At 29.0% G+C, this 21500-nt stretch overlaps 1 protein-coding gene and 2 long non-coding RNA genes across 3 annotated transcripts in view; 1 reads left to right on the forward strand and 2 right to left on the reverse strand.

Moving 5' to 3' along the window:
• Positions 1–14611, reverse strand: part of LOC139425407 (uncharacterized) — a 36179-nt gene extending 21568 nt beyond the window's left edge. The window contains exon 1 of the long non-coding RNA XR_011636661.1: positions 14488–14611. This is a non-coding gene — a long non-coding RNA (uncharacterized lncRNA). The remainder of the gene's footprint in view (positions 1–14487) is intronic.
• Positions 1–21500, forward strand: part of LOC122269752 (uncharacterized) — an 84568-nt gene that overhangs the window by 13477 nt on the left and 49591 nt on the right. The window contains exon 3 of the long non-coding RNA XR_006225367.2: positions 654–773. This is a non-coding gene — a long non-coding RNA (uncharacterized lncRNA). The remainder of the gene's footprint in view (positions 1–653; positions 774–21500) is intronic.
• Positions 20230–21500, reverse strand: part of LOC107452034 (uncharacterized) — a 151644-nt gene continuing 150373 nt past the window's right edge. Inside the window, exon 12 of the mRNA XM_043044315.2 lies at positions 20230–21416. Coding sequence (XP_042900249.1) covers positions 21190–21416 — 227 coding nt within the window. The 3' untranslated portion in view covers positions 20230–21189. The remainder of the gene's footprint in view (positions 21417–21500) is intronic.

Below are 21500 nucleotides of genomic sequence, written 5' to 3' on the forward strand. Positions count from 1 at the left end.
TAATCAAATGCCATAATTTTAAAATATGCAAGATATCCCAGATTTCATGCAAGAAGTAATTATCAAAGATAACTCAGATTTTTAATCAAAAACCGTTTTTATTTTATGCAAACACTCGCATTGTAGAGCAATACATGGAATAGCATAGCAGGTAAGGTGTGCTGGCACACGCACTTTGCTGCCGAAACTTTTAATAGCAGATTTATAAAAAAATTATTTGATTTCGTTGATACAACATTGAATATTTTCTTTAAGGCACGTGGGATACCGGACTTTTTTTGCATAAACTTCAGGCTTCAGGGGAAAAAAATCAAAGAAAAAGTTCTTATGGTATAAAATCGCACAATATCGGTGTTTAATTCTGATCCCAGAAATAGATAGTTACTTTTCACGAAAATAAACTAACATAGCTTAAAATATCGTTCAAAACATTTTGTTCTTTAAAGCTTTGTTTTGTCACGTTTTGTTCTTTAAAGTAGCGTTCTATTTTTAATTGAATGAGCTGTTAGCTGTTCAATTGTTTTTTTTCTTCGCTAGAAAAAATTTCTTATATATATTTATTGCATAAAAGTGTCATTTGATTTTTGGGACACTTTTTATAATTCAAGTGAATGAATTAATTAATAATATTAAAAAAATGTCAATTCATGCAGATCTCATAGACCTTTGAGGGGACAAAGATAGACTTTGGACTTCAGAACTGAGGAACCAACAAATCAGAAACTCCAAGCCTCATTAGTTTTGATAACACCCTCTACTTAAAGTGGATTCAGGTGACATTTCGTTTCTTAAATCTTTTACTACTTAGCTTCACCTACCAAAGTAATCAAATGCATGAATGACTAGAACACCGTTGTTTAGTTATTAAAATACAAAAAGGCCATAAGACAAAGAGCTTTTTTTTTCAGAGCTTAGTCTGTTTGTGAATATTTTAAGACGTAATTGTTAAACGATTTTTCTTCTAAGAATTCCTAAAGCTTTCAGGTAAAACGTGTAATTTTATCTGTCATTGTATCCTGTTTCAATCCTACCAGATAATATTTTTGGCTGTTGGTACGATTCGGTTTCTTCAAAAAAGAAGTTTTCATCAATAATCTTCAAATTCCCTTTTTTCACGCCTCATAAAGCATCAAATGAGCGTATGGCACCTGTTGATGAATGATACTTTCCATTTCACGATTGCTAAAAAACAAAAATTAAACGAAAAGTCCGATTTTTGTTGACGGTATTGTCGCTTAATCTTGACTATTTAAAGTAATAAATAGAAAAAAATTATACAATGTATCTTGCGTTGTATCTTTCTAAAGAAGCAGAGAAAAGTTTTAGATTGAAGAAAAAAAGTGTTACTCATTGGCAGATCATACTATACATTTTATGAGTGCTAAAAGCAATAAATAAATGAGCTTTTCAATTTTTATCATTTGCTTTTTGTTGTCAGAAGTGTCATTTAATCTTGACTATTAAAAATGATAAAAATTGTACAATGTGTTATAAATTATATTTCCCTAAAGAAGTAAAGACGATGTATTGGGGAAAAAACGAAGGGTTATTATTACTTATTGATGATACTTATCACTGAGGAAAAAGAAAAACATTTTTTTAAAAAAAAATTATTTTTTGTTGGTAGCATTGTAACGCAATCTCAACTGTTTAAAATAATAAAAATAAAAAACTATACAATGTACAGTACGTAAAATAAAAAGTTCACATTGAATAACTTTTGATCTAAAAACCGTATTTTCACGTTCTATAGCACAAAACGTGAGGGGGTTAATGGTCTGATTTGGATGGTTAACCTCAATGGCTTGGGGGTTCACTTCAAATATGCTAATTAATTAGTTCAGACGACATTTAAGTTACAAAATGAGATGCAAAAATGTACTTTCTCTGAATAAACATACTTTTTTTCCTTCTTTTTTTGACGGATTCTGATTTTTGATCCCGATAATATAGGGAGTAGCCCTAATCTAGGAAATATGGCCTCCTAGTTTGGACCCGTTAATGTTAATTTTATTTTCTGTTTATTTCGCCATATCTCGAGAACTTTTTAAGCGAATAGAAAATTTTCGCACACAATTTTAAAATTTGTTAAAGATAATTTTATGCAAAACGTAACTTTTAGTAAATATTAGTCATTTTTTATAATTTTGTTTAATAATGGTAAAAATTTTTTTTTTTAATTTTAAGATATACAATTTTTTACATTATTATTATTTTTTTAAAATTTAATGTTTCATTGTCAAAATGCAGAATTTCAGTTAAATCGGTCCAATACTTCCTGAGAAATAGAATTATAAAGAAGCCGTATTTTTCAAAAGTCGGTTTCTCGGGAACTATTCCATCTAGTTCGATCAAATTTTGTATTTTGCCATTTTCAAAGTTATATCCTTTAAAATGATGGAAAAAACTGTATACCTTACAATTCAAAATTTTTCCTCCCGTTTCAGGTTTTTATAATTCTTTTTCGCACTAAGTTAATAAGATCTCGCACTAAACGTAGTTTCAGAATTTTTTAAAATGAGGTAAACTTGCTGAAAAAATAATAATAAAAAAAAAAATAGTGCGTGGAGTCCCTCCGCGCGGAAGAAGTTAAACTTCGCAACCTGCGACGTTAATTGTAGAAGAATCAGCAGTCGTAGAAGGATCACTAGTTCTATTCAACGACTCTTTTTCCTGCTCCGCTAGGTTCCGTTCTCTGTAATCACGTTAATATTGTGCATTTTTCCCTCATGGACCTCTTGAACCAGTGGAAGTGCTTGTGGTTGCCTCATCGTCTCGCCCTGGAAAATGTATTTGTATTAATAATGTATGTGAATGAGTCATAATGTAATTTCAGAAGAGAAAACCCTAACAATCAATTGATATTCACAAGACACGTACCTTGATATAACCTTAAATCCGTCGCATTGTCCGTGGGATTGTTTTCACTCATTTTTTACAATTGTTATCCACTAAATTTGAAAATAAAAAATACTACCCTATTAAATTATATGTGTATCAAAACAAACTAAAAAAATATTTATAGAAAAACAATGCTTTTATGACTTTTATTATTTTTATGCTAGTGAGAACCAAAACAATATGGAAATGAATGAGGGAAAACTGGATCCAACCACGTGATTTCCCGGCCAATAAAAATGTAGTGTTAAAGGTTTAACGCAACCTTGTTGGAAGTCGCATAAGAAGTATAACTTCAAAAATTTGCTTAAGTTTTAGAGTTCATCCACAGAGTAAGACTGTTTATGTTGATATTTTCCCATTAAATTTTTACATAAAAAAAACATCTCTAAATGAAACATAATTGTTTTTTATTTATTTAATTTATTTATTGTCTATTTTACGTGTCTGTTCTATTTCCTTTACCTTCTAAATTGTTAGAAAAGGAATTTAATTTAATTGAAGAATTGAGTTTTGATTAATGTTTTTAAGGGACATTTTAATGAATGGGAGATAATCATATTTAAAGCATTTATGTTCGCCAGTTTCTATTTAGCATATTTTATAAATCCCTAACAATCATTTAAACTGCTCGTGTCATAGTCATAACCCTTCTGGCGTCATAGTTTGCTATCAAAAGAGAGGTTTTCAATGGATACTCGTAGACCGTTGCCGAAAGCACTTTAAATTACTTTATAAAAAAATTAAATTGCTGTTTTATACCTTCATAGATTAATATTTGTTAAATTTAAAGACAGAATAAATTATAGACTGAGATGAGATCTTTCTCAGAAAAATCTCAATTATTTCAAAAATTTCACTAAAAATCTTTCATTTCCTAAGCTCTACAACTGGAAACTGGAATAAATTACAATATTTTAAATGAGTTTTTAAGCAATCATTTTCTTCTCTGAGAAGATATTAATTTTTTTTAAACTTTTTACTTCACTTCATTTAAGCGGAAATTATAATAGACACAAATTTAGTTGCTTCAAATTAATGAAATATTATTTTGTACTTAAATTAAACTATTAATAATTTAATAACAAAAAAATTACTTCACTAAATCTATATTTGAATGAGATTGATGTATTTTGATTAAGTTTTTTCAACTAATTCAATTACAGAATTGAGAGAAATTAATTATTTTAATCAAGCAATTTATTGTCTTATTTCCTTTCAAATTAAGCCCTTTTTTTTCTCTAAAATTATATATTTTTTCCTCTAAAATTGTCGCTGTGGACTAAAGTTTTTTAGTTTGTTATTTTTCACAAAATTGAATCTACCGTGTGGTCCTACCAAAGTCTTGAGATTTTTTCCACATGTGCATTTCTTAGTGAAGCAATTAAGGTAGATGGTTATCAAAGAGGCAACGACTCCCATATAGAACAATGGAGGGATAATAACTACTATTTTGACTTCTAAATGTAGAATGTTTACTTTCTTCAGATTTAGGTAGTTGAATATTTTTGAAATCTCTTTTATGTTAGTCCGGAAAACCATAACAGCAGCGGAAATAATACTTTCTTTTAGAGTAAACAATTTTTTTTTTGTTTTTTTTACAACTTAGTGATAAAACGTTTGAGCTTTGATGGTTGCAAAATGACTGGATAAAAAAAAAATTGCTTGAGAAAATTATAGGATTTTTTTGAAAAACTTTTTTTCCCCGTGCAAATAGCAGACATTTTTTTTTTTCTTTAGCTTTCACAACAAACCGATTCATTTGCTTTGTCTTTTCGACGAGATCACTTCGAGAAATAAGAAAATGCAGGCAAATGTCTTTTTTATTTTTGCATAAACGAGTTTAAATAGGAAGTCCTGTGTGCGGAAAAAGTGCTCTCATACCTATGCAATCATCACAAATTATTGCCATTTTTTAATGGTGAGGAATCCAGATGCGTCAGTCCTGAGTGTCTGCGATCTGACTAAATTGACAGAGTAGAACTGTTGATTGTAGCTAAAAGAGGTGAAGAATCGCTTTATGCCGTCTATTACTGAAGAATTTTTATAGCAATAAAAACATTGACAATGTCACGTTAAGTGAGCCTTTTTATGATTTCACCAATTATAAGAAACTCAAGATTTGATGTACGAGAAAAAAATGGGAATATTTTGCTAGGGGTGATTTTAAATATGAATCAATCAGCGTTTAAGACAAGAAATAAGTCAGAACAATAGTTGTAAATACTATATTAGTTAAATTTATATTTCGCGTTGTAAATTTAAAGCTCTGATGGAAAACAAATTTTTTTTGGTTTTCTTTTTCCCAATGTTTATTTGCTGTTTAACTCTTTTTAGTGAAGAGACATTATTAAGAAATGTTCAGATAAGTGGAAGCATTGATGGTTCCAACTACATTTACATAAAGCTTTTTTTTTTTTTTTTTTTTTGCTTTTGCGGCAAACCGATTAATTTGCTTAGTATTTTTGACAAAATTATTTCTTGAAATAAGCGAATTCAAACTAGTTTCTTTTTATTTTAACTCAAACGAGTTTAGATAACATTCCTCAATGCGGCATAAGTGCTTTTAAACATATACAATCATCTCAAATGAGTGCCATTTTTCGATGGTTAGAAAATTAGTGTCCATGTGTTCGAGTGTCAGTTTCGAGTGTCTATGATCTAATTAAATTGATAGAGTAGTTGATTATATTAAAAAAATGAAGAATCGCTTTATCTCGTCTATTACTAAAGAATTTTTATGGTAATAAAAGCATTGAGAATGTCATGCTAAGTAAGCCTTTTTATGACTTTACCAATCATAAGAAGCTAAAGATCAATTTACGAGAAAAAATGGGAATATTTTGCAAGGGGAGTTTTTAAATATGAATCAATAAGCGCTTAAGACAAGAAATAAGTCAGAACAATAGTAGTCAATATCGTATTAGTATGCGTATGTTTCAAATTTATATTTCGCGTTTCAAATTTGATGATAAAAATTTGTTTAGTTTCTTTTTCAATGTTTTTAAACTGTTTAATTCGATTCAAGGTCGATTTCCCCGAAAAAAGGAAAATATTGTTCAGAAGGAGCTTTTACATATAAATCAATAAGTGTTTAAGACAAGAAATAAGTCAGAGTGATAGTTGTAAAAATCATATTAGTATCTCCAGTGTTTTAGCTTCAAATTTACATTTCGCGTTATAAATTTAAAGCTCTGATGGGAAACAATTTTTTAAAGTTTTTTTTCAATGCTTCTAAGTTGTTTGACTCTTTTAGTGAATTTATTATAATTACGAAATTTTTGCTTTGTATTTTTGACAAAATTATTACGAGGAATAAGCAAATTCAAACAAGTGTCTTTTTATTCTAGTACAAACGAGTGTAAATAGCAGTCCTCTATGTGGCAAAAGTGCTTTTAAACCTATATAATCACATAAAATGAGTGTTATTTTTTAGTGGTGATAGAAATTTAGATACTTCAGTTTCGAGTGTCAATGATTTTACTAAATACTTGACAGAGTAGAATTGTTGATTATAGTAAAAAAGGTGAAGAATCGTATTGTGCCGTCTATTACGAAAGCATTTTAATGACTATCAAAACTTTTTGCGCTTTTAAACAAGTAAACTTTTTAAAGATTTTAGCAAATATGAACACAGCTCAAAATGAACACAGCTCAAAATGCGTGTTTAAGAAAATGGACCCAGATTAAGAAGCATGTTTTGATAACTTGAGTTCAAAATTCATTCGCGTTTAAGAAAATGGACATAACTATTTAAGAAAATAAGCATAACTATTTAAAAAATAGACGTTGCATTTTATTCATTTTTTTAAATTTCTCTTATAAAAATTTTTCGGCTTTTTTAAAGAATGTGTTAACGAATCTAAATAAATTCGTAATGTGATATCGTTGCCTAAATTACTTAGCATATTTTTCCTTTTTAAAAATCAGTCATTTTTGAAAAGACTTCAAAATCAAAATTGTTTTTAAGAGGTTATGAATAGCTCTATAAATTTGTAATAGTGGTATAAAATTTACGTTGGACGAATTACGATTTTTAACGACTATTTTATCGTTTAGTGTTCTGAATACGAAGAGATTATTCGAAAAGTTGCTTCTGATATTTGCTTTATACCCAGCCACTCCGACCTCTAGGTCTAGAACTTTGCCCCGTAATGATTATGCTTAGTGTTTAAAAAAAGTTAGGAAAAATAAAGAGAAATTCCTCGTTGTTAAAACTGAGTTGAACTATGAAAGGACGGATTTTTTGTTGTGTCTTTCTTTTCTCAAGGCTGTTTTTTGAAGGCTCCGTCGTTACATGAAATTATGCTGATTTGCGAATAATATGCTATTTTCATAACTGCTGTGAGTTTGGAGCAGTTATTCATGACTGTTAGGTCAAGTTTAGCTTATCTGTAGCAAGCACTTTTCATGCTTATTCTGAAAACAACGCAAAACGTCCAAATGGAAAAAAGCTACAGTTTTTTGAAAATGAAAAGCTTTTGTGATCTAACTTTCCAATATTTAGAAGCATACTCCCAAACTGCATTATCTGGGCTCATGAAAATTTGCAGAGACTGAGTATAAGGCAGTGATTTTGATAATTTTCATCTAAGTGGGAAAGTGGCGCCAATGGGCGACTATTGTTGTTGACGTATGCCTGTTTAGATAGTTCTTGTTTTCCAGTGGAGCCATCTATGGCCAAGAATTCGACTTCTGCCACACCATACGTCACACCCGTTTATAGGGCGGACCCATTCATTCATCCACAGATCGCAATTTTGACCTGAATCAGAGAACGATCGATCTCCAATCCAGTACCCCCAGAGGTATTGATTTGCTATGGGAACATGGAGGACTTATGCGACTCGACAGATTTAACGTGCATCAGTCACTTTACTACACGGGGAGTCTTCGGCCGGCGGGGTTCGAACCCACGAACTCTCGGACATGGGCCCAGCGCCCTACCGACCAGGCTATTCCGCGACTATTAAAAGAGTTTAATAACCAATAAAATATTTAAGTTATTTGCCTATATATAGTTTAAAATTATAGCTCTGTTTCAAATGTAAATTACTTAAACTGTACATTTTTAAAATTTTCCTTGGCGAAATAGCTTTGAAAAACCATTCTAAGTACGTATTTTGAGCTGTATTCATTTTCTAAAACACGCATTTGATTTCATAGTATTTAATAAGAATAATTAGAGCAATGTTTTTTTCCTATGATAACGAAAATAAGAAAGAAGCTTTTCATGTCAGACGAAGAAATAAAGATAGTAAACGGTATTAGTGAAGATGTGTGTCTATTATTTCCATTAAGAGTTCTTATTTATGTTGAGAAGGAGGAGATTATACTATGATAGGATAGCAGTTTTTCAAAGTTTATATTTTAGGATATTGAAGCAGAAGGCAAAGATATGTGGCCAATGATCATAAAATTCCAATCATTTAAACGTGAAAAACTAAAAGCACAATGAATAATTTTTTTGAAAGTTATTTTTCTTACAAAAATAAATTAATATTTACAACTAGGAGGCTTCGCCCCCTGCTCGCTGGAGCTCACCAACCCCCGGAACTGCTTTCGCAGTTCCGGGGGTTTATGTTTACGGCGATGATTTTATTAACCAAATATACTTAAACCTAATTTTGTTGTATCATACTGCTAGTTTTTCTAACTGCATAAACCGTTGAAGGTATGTTTGTATAATTTATTATCTCGCGTGAAGACTCTCTAACAATTAACTACTTTGTTTACATTCAAGTTTGCACTCTACGGTTGGGGAAAAAAAAACAAATTGATAATTTTTATTCTTTTAAACACGAATTTTTATCATGTAACGAAGCATTTTTTTAAAAATTTAGTGCGAAGTATATTTTTGCTATGATTATGAGATTTTTGCTTTGAGAAGTTTTTAACATTATCACAGAATGCTTAGCTCTAAATGTTTTGAATTTACTGAAAGAATTATGTTCAATGTCTTAGAAACGAACAGTCTATACAATATTTTCCAATTGAATTTAAAGTCAACAATTGTGCTTCACCGCAGCGCAAAACGTAACTGGTGGTGTTTATCTTTTATATCCACAATGAAAACTTGGATGAAAAATATCTCCATCATTATTATTATAGCTAAATGTTTCATAAACAACCTAAGATAGCTTTTTCGTTATCTAATATCTTAAAACATCAAATAACACTAATTTCTTGGTGAAACAAGTTTAACATTTCCATGTAAGATATAAGTTAGAATTTTAAGGTTTCCGTAATATTATTTATTTCTTTAAGAAAATATTTACATTTGAAATTGTTTATTGATTTGTTATAGAGGTAAACAATTTAAAGGAAATATTTGTATAAAATTGATACGGAATGTTGTTGATCAAAAGGTTTATATATATATNATATATTAATGAAATTAATAAGGATAATTTATCATCTTACGTAGCGCCCGGCTGACTCTCGCACGCTGGGTCAACGTAAGCCCTGCAAAGAACTGAGGTTGTTTGTAGAATAGTAAGCTGCACAGAACTTACGTACGTGAACACAGGGAATGCTACGTGAAAGTGCAAAATCTAACTGCTCTCGAAAAAAGAATAATTAAATGAGTAAGTAATGGAAACATATGCATGCATATAAAATCAAGAGTTTATTTTTCTTTCGTTTTTTAACCAATTGCTTTTCTTAAAGATTTTTACGAGTTTTAGACAATGTACAGTTATTATTATTACGAACTTTCTATTTAAAATGTTTGCATATATATATATATATATATATTGCTGTTTGATGTGAAGGAAGAATTCTTATAAAAGTAAAGGAATTTCTATTTTAAATTGAAAAGCAGTGGAATTTTACTCAAGTGGTACTAGGACACTGTTGGAATTTTCATTCTTAAATTATGGTAAAACAACCGGGAGCAGTCTGTCCATCAGATTAACCTTAAAGTTTACGGTAAAGAGCATTTTTTATCCTTACGGTTTTGAAACCATTTATAACTAGTATGGTTAAAAGAACCATGAATACAAAACTGCACGGTTATTTAACCATTTTACAGCTAGCATAGTTTCAAAACCGCAAAAAAGAAGTTTAACTGGACATAAGAGCTAGGTTTTTTGTTAGGTAATGGGCAATGGAGAGTGCAGGACACAAATTGAGGATTTCAGGAGACAGGAAACTCTTCATGTGCTGAAGGAAAATGAAGCAAAATTGTAGTGAGAACGCTGGGACTCGACCCTCAGTTCTGTCGTTCATGAGACTGACAGACCATCCCTCTCGGCTATAACATGTACGCAGTTGCTAAGAACTAAGTGGCATCATTAGGTGAGCTTAATTGTTGGGAGAATTTTCTTGTTGTTTAACCGTATTAAGTGGAAACAGTTAATAAACGATTTTTCTCTTAGTTAACAGTTTGATCACCATCTCATTTATAGTTATTTGACTATTTTCTTTGATTGTGGTACAATGACATTTGTATAAATTGTTATTTAACCATTTTCCCCGTTAGATCCGAACATTTTCTAACATTTAACCTGTTCTCTGTCGGTGTCGCATCTCATACGATTGGCGATTTTGTGCCTGTATGGTCGGTGACGCATGCCATGCGATGAAGAGAAAAATTGCATCATTGAAATTGAATTCGTCGCTACTTACACGACCTCTCTTTAAATCCCGCGATTATTTTTGTATTTCTGAATATTGCTAAGAGATGGCTCAATTAGTCCCACTTTCTTCACAATTTTCCCAGTGAGATTTCTCGCCTTGAGTTGAAATCAAAATCCTTTTGTTCTTTCTGCAATTTCTCTTTCATTAGTGTTACAGCTGCATGACAAAATAGTTAGTCAAAATAATTGTGGTTTTTACGCTCTGATGCCCAAGACTGATTGTATAGCTGTTTCAAAGGTATAATTGGAAAATTATTTTCCTAAATAATTTTAACTAAATTTTAATAATTATTTTATGCAGATATTTATTTTAAACACCTTAAAGCAATATAGTTAATATGCTGTCATAGTGCTTTTTTAAAATGAAACTTGCGTGCATTGCAAGGAAAACTGTAGATCAGTGGATTGGACATCACATAATTCAACACTTAATAGGTCAAGCTGAAAAAATGCTTGCTGCCAAAAATATTTTGCATTTTTGAATTTAAGGTTAGAACATAAATTAATTTTCAGCAATAAGAAGAAAAAAAATGCTTTTTTAGGGTCGGATATTCTAAAAAAAAAATCCGACAGTGAAGAGGTTAATCATCATCAATGGTTTTTTCAAGCACATAAATGTTGAGTAAATGACATTCTGGGATTGTAAATGTCCCGATATTTTACTTTTGCGAATTATACACATGTTCTTGCGAAGATTTATGAAGTAAATCAGTTCGAAAATGTCATTGAAAGATGTTTATAAGTGAAATAGATGAGCATAGTTTCGCATCGGTAAACATTTGAGCATGACCGAAACTGATAAAGAACATCAAGTACGAAACCAATATTGATGGCAGAGTTAATATTCAAAATTGCAGCCATATTTCTTCATCGAACAGTAAGTGGGTCCTTAAATCCCAAGCGTCATAGATTAGAATGTTTTAAGGAATAAATTGCAGCATTACAATCGTAGAAAAGAAGTCATTTTCCCCTGTATACAAGAAAAACAGATGGTTACTTTTAAAACAATTTTTTTTTCTCTCTGTTTACTGAACTGGGTAGGTGTGGTTTTGAACCTTAGCTAGAATTCTTAGATTTAAAAAAAAAAATGGTTAAGAAACTTTACTTTTTTGCAGACGATAGGGGAAGTCGTAAAATGTCTTATTTTCGGGCAGTGAAAAGAAAACTCATGAGCTGTAAAAAGAGTTGATTTGCACTTCAGTGCGTATATTTGAAACTATAACTGCGAAATAAGAGCCATTTTTCGCCTCATTTAACTCTTAGTTTCATCCCGTTATCTTCAATAAGTCTGTACTCCAAAAGAAGATTTTTCTCAGCAATATTACCTCATTTTTTTTTTTTTTTTTTAAGAAATGAAGATTTGGTTGGAACGCGGAAAACCTTTTTGACCGTTATCTTTAATGCGCTCACATGTTTTTAAAAAAATCTAAATGGCGAGATCTTAGCTAAACTATCCTATTAAAATTTTTCATTTTTTTTTTGCTTTAAAAAATATTTGTCTGTTTAATGAACGATTTAACTCCTTTTAAAGTTTAACTCTTTTATAAAAAAATGTTTTCTTTAGGTTCTACTGAAATCAAGCTGTTGGTAGTGTTAAACAATTAGAAAAGTATCAATTATTTAGTATTTGTTGTCTAATTTATTCTTACAGTTTTTTTCTGAATATATGTTTATTAATTATATAAATTNGGCGAGATCTTAGCTAAAATATCCTATTAAAATTTCTCTTTTTTTTTGCTTTAAAAAATATTTGTCTGTTTAATGAACGATTTAACTCTTTTTAAATTTTAACTCTTTTATAAAAAAATGTTTTCTTTAGGTTCTACTGAAATCAAGCTGTTGGTAGTGTTAAACAATTAGAAAAGTATCAATTATTTAGTATTTGTTGTCTAATTTATTCTTACAGTTTTTTTCTGAATATATGTTTATTAATTATATAAATTTGTTTGCATTTATTCTATAAATTTACTTTATTCAAAGTTTTAAATCTGAAAGTTTACTAAATTCTAAACAATAAATTTTGGTTTGTAAATTTAAATTTAATTACAAAATAGCTTGTTTTTACCACGCCTCCATAGATTTTTTAATAAACTAGGGAGTTCTGCCTCCTACTCGCTTTACTCACTAACCCCCAAGATTGCTACACCTATTTTTTGTTCCTTAATGATAAACATATTGCTATATTAAATTAAAAAGTATTTTATTTGAAGATTCCAAAATATTTTATTCTAATAGCATAGATTTGGTTTCCAATTCTACTGGGATAAAAGTTATACTAATTAATTTGGGCCAATTAGTTTGGACTAATTAATTGGACCAATTATTTTTTTGACCAATTAATTTGAAATAATTACCGAAATAAAAAAGCAATAAAAAAGAAGTATAAAAAATGCAGGTAACTACTGTTAAATTGAGAATCAAGAAATATTTTGCTGGCAAACAACTTTTATTAATTTCATGCTGATGAAACTTAGGAAGTCTGGATTTTCATGTAAGAAAAATTAGATCGTAATTATCATGTATTTTTCGGGTCAATAAGAGTGTACTATAAACAATGCCAAAGGACTTTATGTCATTTTGTTTTCATGTTACATAGCGCCAAATTTATTCGTCAAAATTTTTTCTACATGAAATTTTTTATTTTTTTTTATTTATTTTTTTTTTTTTTTAATTTTATTNTTTTTTCTTTTTTTTTAAAGCATAAATTTATATTTAAATTAAATAACCTTTAATGTTGTATTTTGAAATTTATAATATGAAAACGCTCATAAAAATAGGGTATCTTTAATGAATGATTTTAAATGGTGTTTAATATCAGAAATTGTTTATCTGCTACATAGGGTGTTTTGTGATCACCGCACTCAAAATTTATTTGGAATATTGTCAAAAATGAAAACACTCTATAAAATTCACAAGTTAAAATTAATATAAGAAAAATATCTCAAAGTATTATCAAGATCGGACGAATTATTATGAATATCAATCCCACTAGATAATAATCAACAGCAGTTCATTTGTTTAATGAAAATGAATGGCGTTTCCAACAATTATTCTATAGATTAAAAGTTATTGGAATGCCTAAGTTAGCAAACAAACTGGTTTTGAGTTTCCCTTTCTACTGAGATTGAACTCAATAATGCTCGATCAATGTTGATAGCGTTCTTTATTCCGATCTCACCTAAATATAAATTTTTAATGTCTTATGTCTAGGTTTTTGCAATTTTATTTTTAATAAGGATTCTAAAATTATATATTAAACAATGCCTTTCTAAAAAATCCATTTATATTTGGATGTAGTTTGTAAAACATACATAATTGTGATGAAAACATTCTAATTAACATAAAAAGATCATAAAGAAAGTCTTTACATTTAAATTAGAAAAATGAGATGAAAAAATTCGAAAATAAAGATAGATTATTAGAAATGGTCTTAAAAATAAAACAAGAACAAGGAATTAATCACACAACGGTCAACTAAAAATAATTGTATGCAAACTATAATTTTTGAAACAAAAACTTTTAAGCGTATAGTTAGTTTTTTCCCTTTCATATTTGGAAGTATTTTTAGCAATTAATTTTTCTTTACTTACTTTTTGCTGCCAAGTTAAGTCCAACTGTTAGTACTACAACAATTATAGCTCTTTTATGTTTAATTTTTTGGTGTTCAGTCCTATAAATGAAGTTTAGATTCCTTGATTAAATTTTTAATTTGGTTTATATTGCTTTGTAGTTAAGGTTATCTACAATATATCATCATTATCCAGTTTAAAGAACATTACAGCGTTTAAGGAATCCGATTCTCTCCTGAAAGTAGAAATTTTTTGGGCGACACTAGATCTTTTTCACTTTCTATTTTATCGTCTGCAAAAGAATTTAAATCTTTATCGTCTGCCAAAAACCATCTTCAAAAATCTAAAGTCTGAGGGAATTAAGAAGATATGTTTCTTACTTTTCTTTCATAAACTGGGAATCACGACGCAATAATCCTTCTCACTGTTATTTAAGTCTTAGCACTTTTTTTAAAAGTATTTTTCACTCATCAAATTAGACGCGACAGGTTCGTTGAACGTGAATCGAACTGTAACTTAAATTGTTTGCGTTGTATTCTGTGTCAGAAAAATGTGGCAACGCATCACCTGTGAAGAATTTATGACACTGACACTAGGTATAGAATCAACTGAGCATATGACTTTCTGTGTATTATATTGTTCAGTTTTGAAAACAATGATTTGAAATGAGACATCGAACTTAGAAGAATAATGTAGAGTACATGGAACTTCAAACACATATTCTGAGCCATTTTCTATTATTTTCAGAAAATGGTATGCGTTTTAGAAGAAATATTCTTTAAAAAAACCGAAGAAAAAAATTCATTTCTGATGTATTTGATACAATGTAAATACATATACATTTTGAGAGACATAGTATAGCAAAAGTTTGACATTTCTCAATAAATATTTTGATCGCAAGTGAGATGTTTTTATTACGTTAAATACCAATATGATGTGTAATGGCAGGTGACAAGCGTAAAAATGCAGAAAATGCAACATAAGTATCTTTATAAATACAGAAAGTGTAACACAGTATTTTTTTAAAATTCAATTTGCGATGTACTCATGAATTGCCGTGAATTTTATTGGTAATCTGATTTAAACAATTTTAATTTTCTGTTTGAACAGTTTCAGTCTAGATCCTGGAAGAGTTATTAAGATTATAATTAAAAAATAATCTGGATAATTTTTTTTCTAAAACAGAAGAAAAAATGAGATATGATTTTCAGCAGTTTTTTTTCCTGTACACAAATTTACAGTTTCAACCTAATGAATTGAATACTGGATAGAAAACTTCCAGAATCTATATAAATAAAGCAGAATGTTTGTATTTTTGTAAATGTATGTATCTTATACAAATCCTCCATTCTGAACCGATCCTCACCAAGTTTGGAGTACATACGTTTAAAGATACGGTGAACATATTTGTCTACTTTAAAACTCCTTTTGACTACCGTTTTACTCGATACATCCACAAGAAAGAGTTTTAAATAGGATTCGTTAAATATTTTATAATTTGAATGATTTCCTTGTTTGAAGCTCTAATCAATGAAGATTAGTTTTATGTCACGTTTTTATAAATTATTTATCTTTGGTTTTTCTGTGTTTGGTTTTCACAACTAAAATCAGCGTTCATAATTTCTAGAAGAAATATGATGGCTTTCAAATTCGTATTTTAAAAGGTATATGAAACCATGTGGTTGGTTTTAGGTAAAATTGAAATAAAAAAAAAGATTTGTATCAAAAAGCTAATTTAATGGAAAATGTCACTCATGTTTAAAAACTATATAAATAACGCATAACGGACGTCAATGATTCTTAAATAATTTTAGCAATGGGTACTAATGGAAACATGTTAATTAGTGTTTTATATAGGTACTAAATATATATACTAATATTGTTAGCAAGATAGCTATAGAAGGCTTTTATGGACTATTGAAAGGGATAGACATCATGGAAAATTGTTAATTATGGTAATTTGTGACTATTAAGAGTAGACCACAAGCAATAGCGTCATACCAAATGATACTGAATATAATTAATATTTATTTTGCTACCAGGAAGGATAGCAAGTAGTTACAGAAAAAAATTGGACTTGTTTTAGTTTAATTGTGTCGATGTATGTTTTTTTAGTTTTGAGTATGGTTTCGTTGTATTGAATAATACTGATTTATTGATTATTGTCTTTTTTTCATTTCGTACGATGAACGGGTATTTAGATAGTTGCAAAATAAAATTAACGCTTACATGTTCCTTTCTTTTGTCTGGTATTCAGTTTTCATTCGAAATTAACTAAATAAATCGTATTCAGTACAATATAAAATAAGGACTCTTAAACTAATAAATTACAGTTGAAAAATTATTTTTCATTAAAGCACACATTTTAGAAATATAATAAGTTTCTCATTGTTGCTTATTCCACTGGCAATGTAGCTCACTTGTGAGACTAAACACGCAAAATAAATACTTACAATTTTACTTTTCTGAAAAGTAAATGTTCAATTTATTTAAAATCCACAAAAATTAATTAAAGAGAAGCAGAAGAAGGAAAAACTGTATGGTTTACAGAGTTCTACTTAGAAAAAAATGGTTTGCTGCATTCTGCTTAAATATTTAATAAAGTAGAGTTTCAATATTAGTTTCAAAAATTATTAATTGATGGTAACAAATAAAAAACCACTATTTGTTTGTTGCAAGAGCTGATGAAAGAACATTCCAACAGAAATATAACTTTTTCTGAGACAGCACCACATTATTTCTGTAAAAGATGATTATTTTGAAAATATTGTATTATGGTATGTTGGTTAGCAACGCCCTCTGTTGACAAACTTCATAGCTAATTTTGAAACTTCGTGTGATTAAATCTTTGGCTTCCTCAACCGTAGGCATTGAACTGGACATTTTTATTTCCTTTCTTTTAGCTTTAATTGTTTTCTCTAACTGTTGAGACACTCGGTACTCTACCTAGGTATTTGTTTTTCTGGTGGTATGGAATTTTTCTGATGTTCGTGAAGCATTTTATATTTATTATTTTATTGTAAGTATTTTTTTGGAAAATATTTCGAAAGAAATTTAGTACTTTTTGGAATTCACATTGAATCCGCTGTTTTGACTATCAGATATTAATTTTCAGAAATTTAGAAAAATGTATTAACATATTTTTTCAACTTATTTGAATATTTTAACCACAAATGAGACTTTTGAGATCTAAACGCAATCTAGATGCTCTAGGTGCATAATTAAGTACTCTAGAATACTCTAATTTCAATTTCATTGATAAATAACAATTTCCCGGAATTTTCTTATATATACTAGTTTTTAAAAAGCATAAGAGCCGATTGGATCAAAACTTAATCTGTTGTTTATAATGCATTTTACCGTAAAATTATTTATTCCGTTTTACCCTAAGATATTATACCGTATTTTTGCAATAATATTTTATTTAATGAGTGTGGGTTAGTAATTTTACGGTAATTATCACTAAAAAAATTATGGTTTAGCAGATACTTTGTTCCGTAACAAGTTCCGAACAAAATGGATTTCACGGTAAAAAGTGCCACCACCCTGAGTGCCGGTACTTCTTACCCTAATTCAATCCGGAATTTTTTACGATGTAGTTGCAAGAAAAAATCAGTTTGCAAAATGTATTAACTAAAAATAAATTATTTCAGTTAATTCACCTAATCTAATACTTATTATTTCTTATTTGTTGAAAATTTAAGAAAAATAAATATTCAGGCAATATAAGAAAACAAATTATTTTATTGACATTCATATGTAGTACAAATAATAAACAAATGATCACAGAAGCTAATAGACAATGAATATTAAACCGATAAATTTACCGGTCACCCGAAGAAACATTCACCACCATAGAAAACCCAAATATCATTCACACAAAAGGATTGATACAAAATTGATACAAAATTGAAATATTTGCCTTCGTTGTAATGCTAGCAAAATGATAATTCCGTAATAAATTTTGAAAATTTATATTAAAAACATAAATTTCCATGAATAGATTGCGTTCTAAAGTAGCTTAGATTTTAAATTCTGATTATTAAACACACAATTACATATAACATTAATATAACTGACATAAATATACAGATCTAGGACTTTTTGAAAACTGGATGTTATTTCAACCTGTACTGAAAGAGAATGCTTATACGAAGAAGAAGATTCTGGTTAAATTGCCGTACTGTATGGTAATGATGCTTTTGGTAAAAATAAAAAGAAGCCATAATTCTGATTAATAAAGCCAAAATATACGGTATTTAAACCATCCATTCGGAAATTATTCCATTCATATGGTAACGGTTTACCGGAACGGTTACTTTGGTTTTCAAAATTTTCAGTTCCCATTTTCACACATTTAGTAAAAAATACAAAACAGAAAAGTAAATGTAATAAAGGGTTTTTATGCCATGCTCTTATGCATTGATAAAATCATCAAATTTTACCACATTTACCAAATTTTAATACATACTAGGAAACCTTATTCTTAATTTTACCAAAATCATTACCAAAGTGCTACTGTAAAAATTTCCGAGCTTTTGACATAGTTTTATCCATATATTTTTTTTCAGTGCAGTCTACAATTTATGTTAGAATTAAAAAAAAAAAAAAAAGGATTTTGCTAATCGGTTCAAATTTTCGAAGACAATTGCAATTGGTATTTGTTTAATTTTGGAATTCTGCATCTATTAAATATAATCTGTTACTTTTTTTGTGCTCGTCATAATAATACTTTTTTGCAAAATTTCGAGAAATATAACAAAAGTATATTTGTAGTACTCATTGCTAGTCTCATATAAGACTTTTTTGAATAAATCAATATGCATTTTTTTTGCACAATCGCGTACATAATATTTGTAGAGGATAAATAATACACTGTAAATAAATTAAATCCTGTAAGCAAAATTTTCGAATTCAATGAAGTTTCAACAATGTAAATTACGTTAATGTATACAAGAAAAAAGTTTTTTTTTTTTTTTTTTTTTTTNCCATAATTCTGATTAATAAAGCCAAAATATACGGTATTTAAACCATCCATTCGGAAATTATTCCTTTCATATGGTAACCGTTTACCGGAAGCTTTGATTTTCAAAATTTTTAGTTCTCATTTTCACACATTTAGTAAAAAATACAAAACTGAAAAGTAAATTAAATCGAATAAAGGTTTTTTATACCATGCTCTAATTGTCAATCAGTAATATTTTATAATATTACTGATTGACAATTAGAATCTGACAATCAACAGTAAATTACATCAACAATGTAAATTACGTAAGATGAATACGAGTAAAAAAAAATTTTTTTTTGCGTAAAACGAAAAACTATCGTGGAATTTGTTTAAAATATTTAAATTTAATGTTCCAAAAATGGTTGTCCAAATATATGCTCTATAATATAATATGAAATAAAGCAGCTAAATAGAAGATGGTGTTAAGTAATATTTTAGCAACTTTAAAAATCTCAATTTCCTCAGACAATAATCTAAGGCGACTATCAAATTCCATGAAAGAGCAAATAGACACTGGATCAAATGTGTCAATGACTGGATTGTCAGAGTCAATCCAATGTTCAAACAACACCAACTCTATCCATCTGTTCAACTTTAAAGAGTGCACTGTTGAAAAGTAAAAATCATTTTTCTCTTCATTACAGAATATCATTTAGCAGCAGTGATGACTCATACAAAAGCTAAAAACACAAAACAATATAAAAAGTTTCAATAAATAAAACATCACATGATGTAAACTGAGCTTTCCCATTGAGCATCGGGGTTATCAAGATGTATTTACAGTGAGTTATTACAAAATACTAACAATTTGTTCATTAAATTCTGGTCGCAAATAGGGTTCTTAAGTTACAATCTTATACAGGCATTTAAGTATTAAAGACATTATTTTGTGACCTCAATTTTCCTTTGAAAATCAGTTACAATCATCAGAACATTGTGCAAATTTTACAGATTTTATGACAATAGTTTTACAGGGAGAATCGTACACAAGTGTCATAAAATTAAATAAATATATTTGCGACAATAATTTTCATGTGCCCTGAAAATCAGAAAGTTATCCTTAAGAACCTATTTTCAAAAATAGCTGCCGTGGAAATTATCGCTGTTACAAACATTTCTGGGCTGATAATACAAACACAAAGACACAAAATATTCCCAAAAACCAAACTAATGTTCACATATACAAAGTGTACACGTTGCATATACAGAGTGACGCATTACAAAATAGTGTGTATTCCTGTATTAATTTGAATTTCGGGAAAATGTTTTACTTTATTACGATAAAAGGCGATGGAACTCTAATTAATTAATTAACCCTAATTAATTATATAAATGCAATAATATTTTTAAAACTTGAAAGTAATTTTATATGAAACAATGAAAGATGGTTAAGCAACTTTATAAAGTACATAAAAATACCGCATATGATATTAATAGACTTTTGAAAAACGCTGTTGTGACCTAATTTGTTAACTGGAATTTTTGAATTTTAAATTGTTTGTAAAATTAAAATCCTGTAAAAACATTTAAAAATGTTGAAATGCATTAAACGTATTTAAATAATATTAACAAAAACGTTACAAACTCTTCAAGTAGAAAACCCTAAGAAAAACTGTGCATTCAACCCTAATAAGAAAAATAAATGTTAAAATATTTAAAGACTAAATATGGTAAAAGGTTTTAAAAGTGCCAGCGACATAAAAATCACCATTTTCACACTGCAGTGCATAACAGTTAATTCAGCATTGCACCAAAAATGCTTGATAGGTTTTTAAGTAGACTTAAAATAGGCCTTAAGTAGAATCAAGAGTGGCATCGTTTCCAAAGTAAATCAAAGTAGTTATTGTTTACATTTCAGGTACAATTGAAGGTATTTCAATGTCAAAATATTTTCGTTTAGGCACTTATTACCTTTGACACTTCTAGTTCTTACTTGCCCGCAGAAGAAGATTCTGAATTTGCCTACTAGATAATAATAAAGGGTCTAATTAGATAAATGAATAATTTACAAAGAAAAAAAGAAACATTAAACAAAACAAAATTGGGTAAAAGTTAAAAATGAGTAAATTGATCTTCAAGAGAAATTGCAGACGAGTTTTCTTCGACTCGAGACGGATGGCCAACTCTTGGAAGAGATAGATCTTGTCTTGGTTTGAAAATTGTCGTCTCTGCGATACAAGAATATGACTGCAGCGATACAGATAATTGCCACTTGGATTGTCGCGATGATGGCTCCGATGATATAGATCGTGGTTGCAGTGACGCATATGCCATTGGGTTTCAACTTTATGTGGACTAAATCTAGAAATAGAAAAATTAGTTTACTTAAAATTATATCGTTGTGCTGTAATTGATGTTTTAGTTTTTAAGAGACCGAAACTGCTT

This window comes from Parasteatoda tepidariorum, chromosome 1, assembly GCF_043381705.1.
Source record: "Parasteatoda tepidariorum isolate YZ-2023 chromosome 1, CAS_Ptep_4.0, whole genome shotgun sequence".
In the NCBI taxonomy this organism is placed as follows: Eukaryota; Metazoa; Arthropoda; class Arachnida; order Araneae; family Theridiidae; genus Parasteatoda; species Parasteatoda tepidariorum.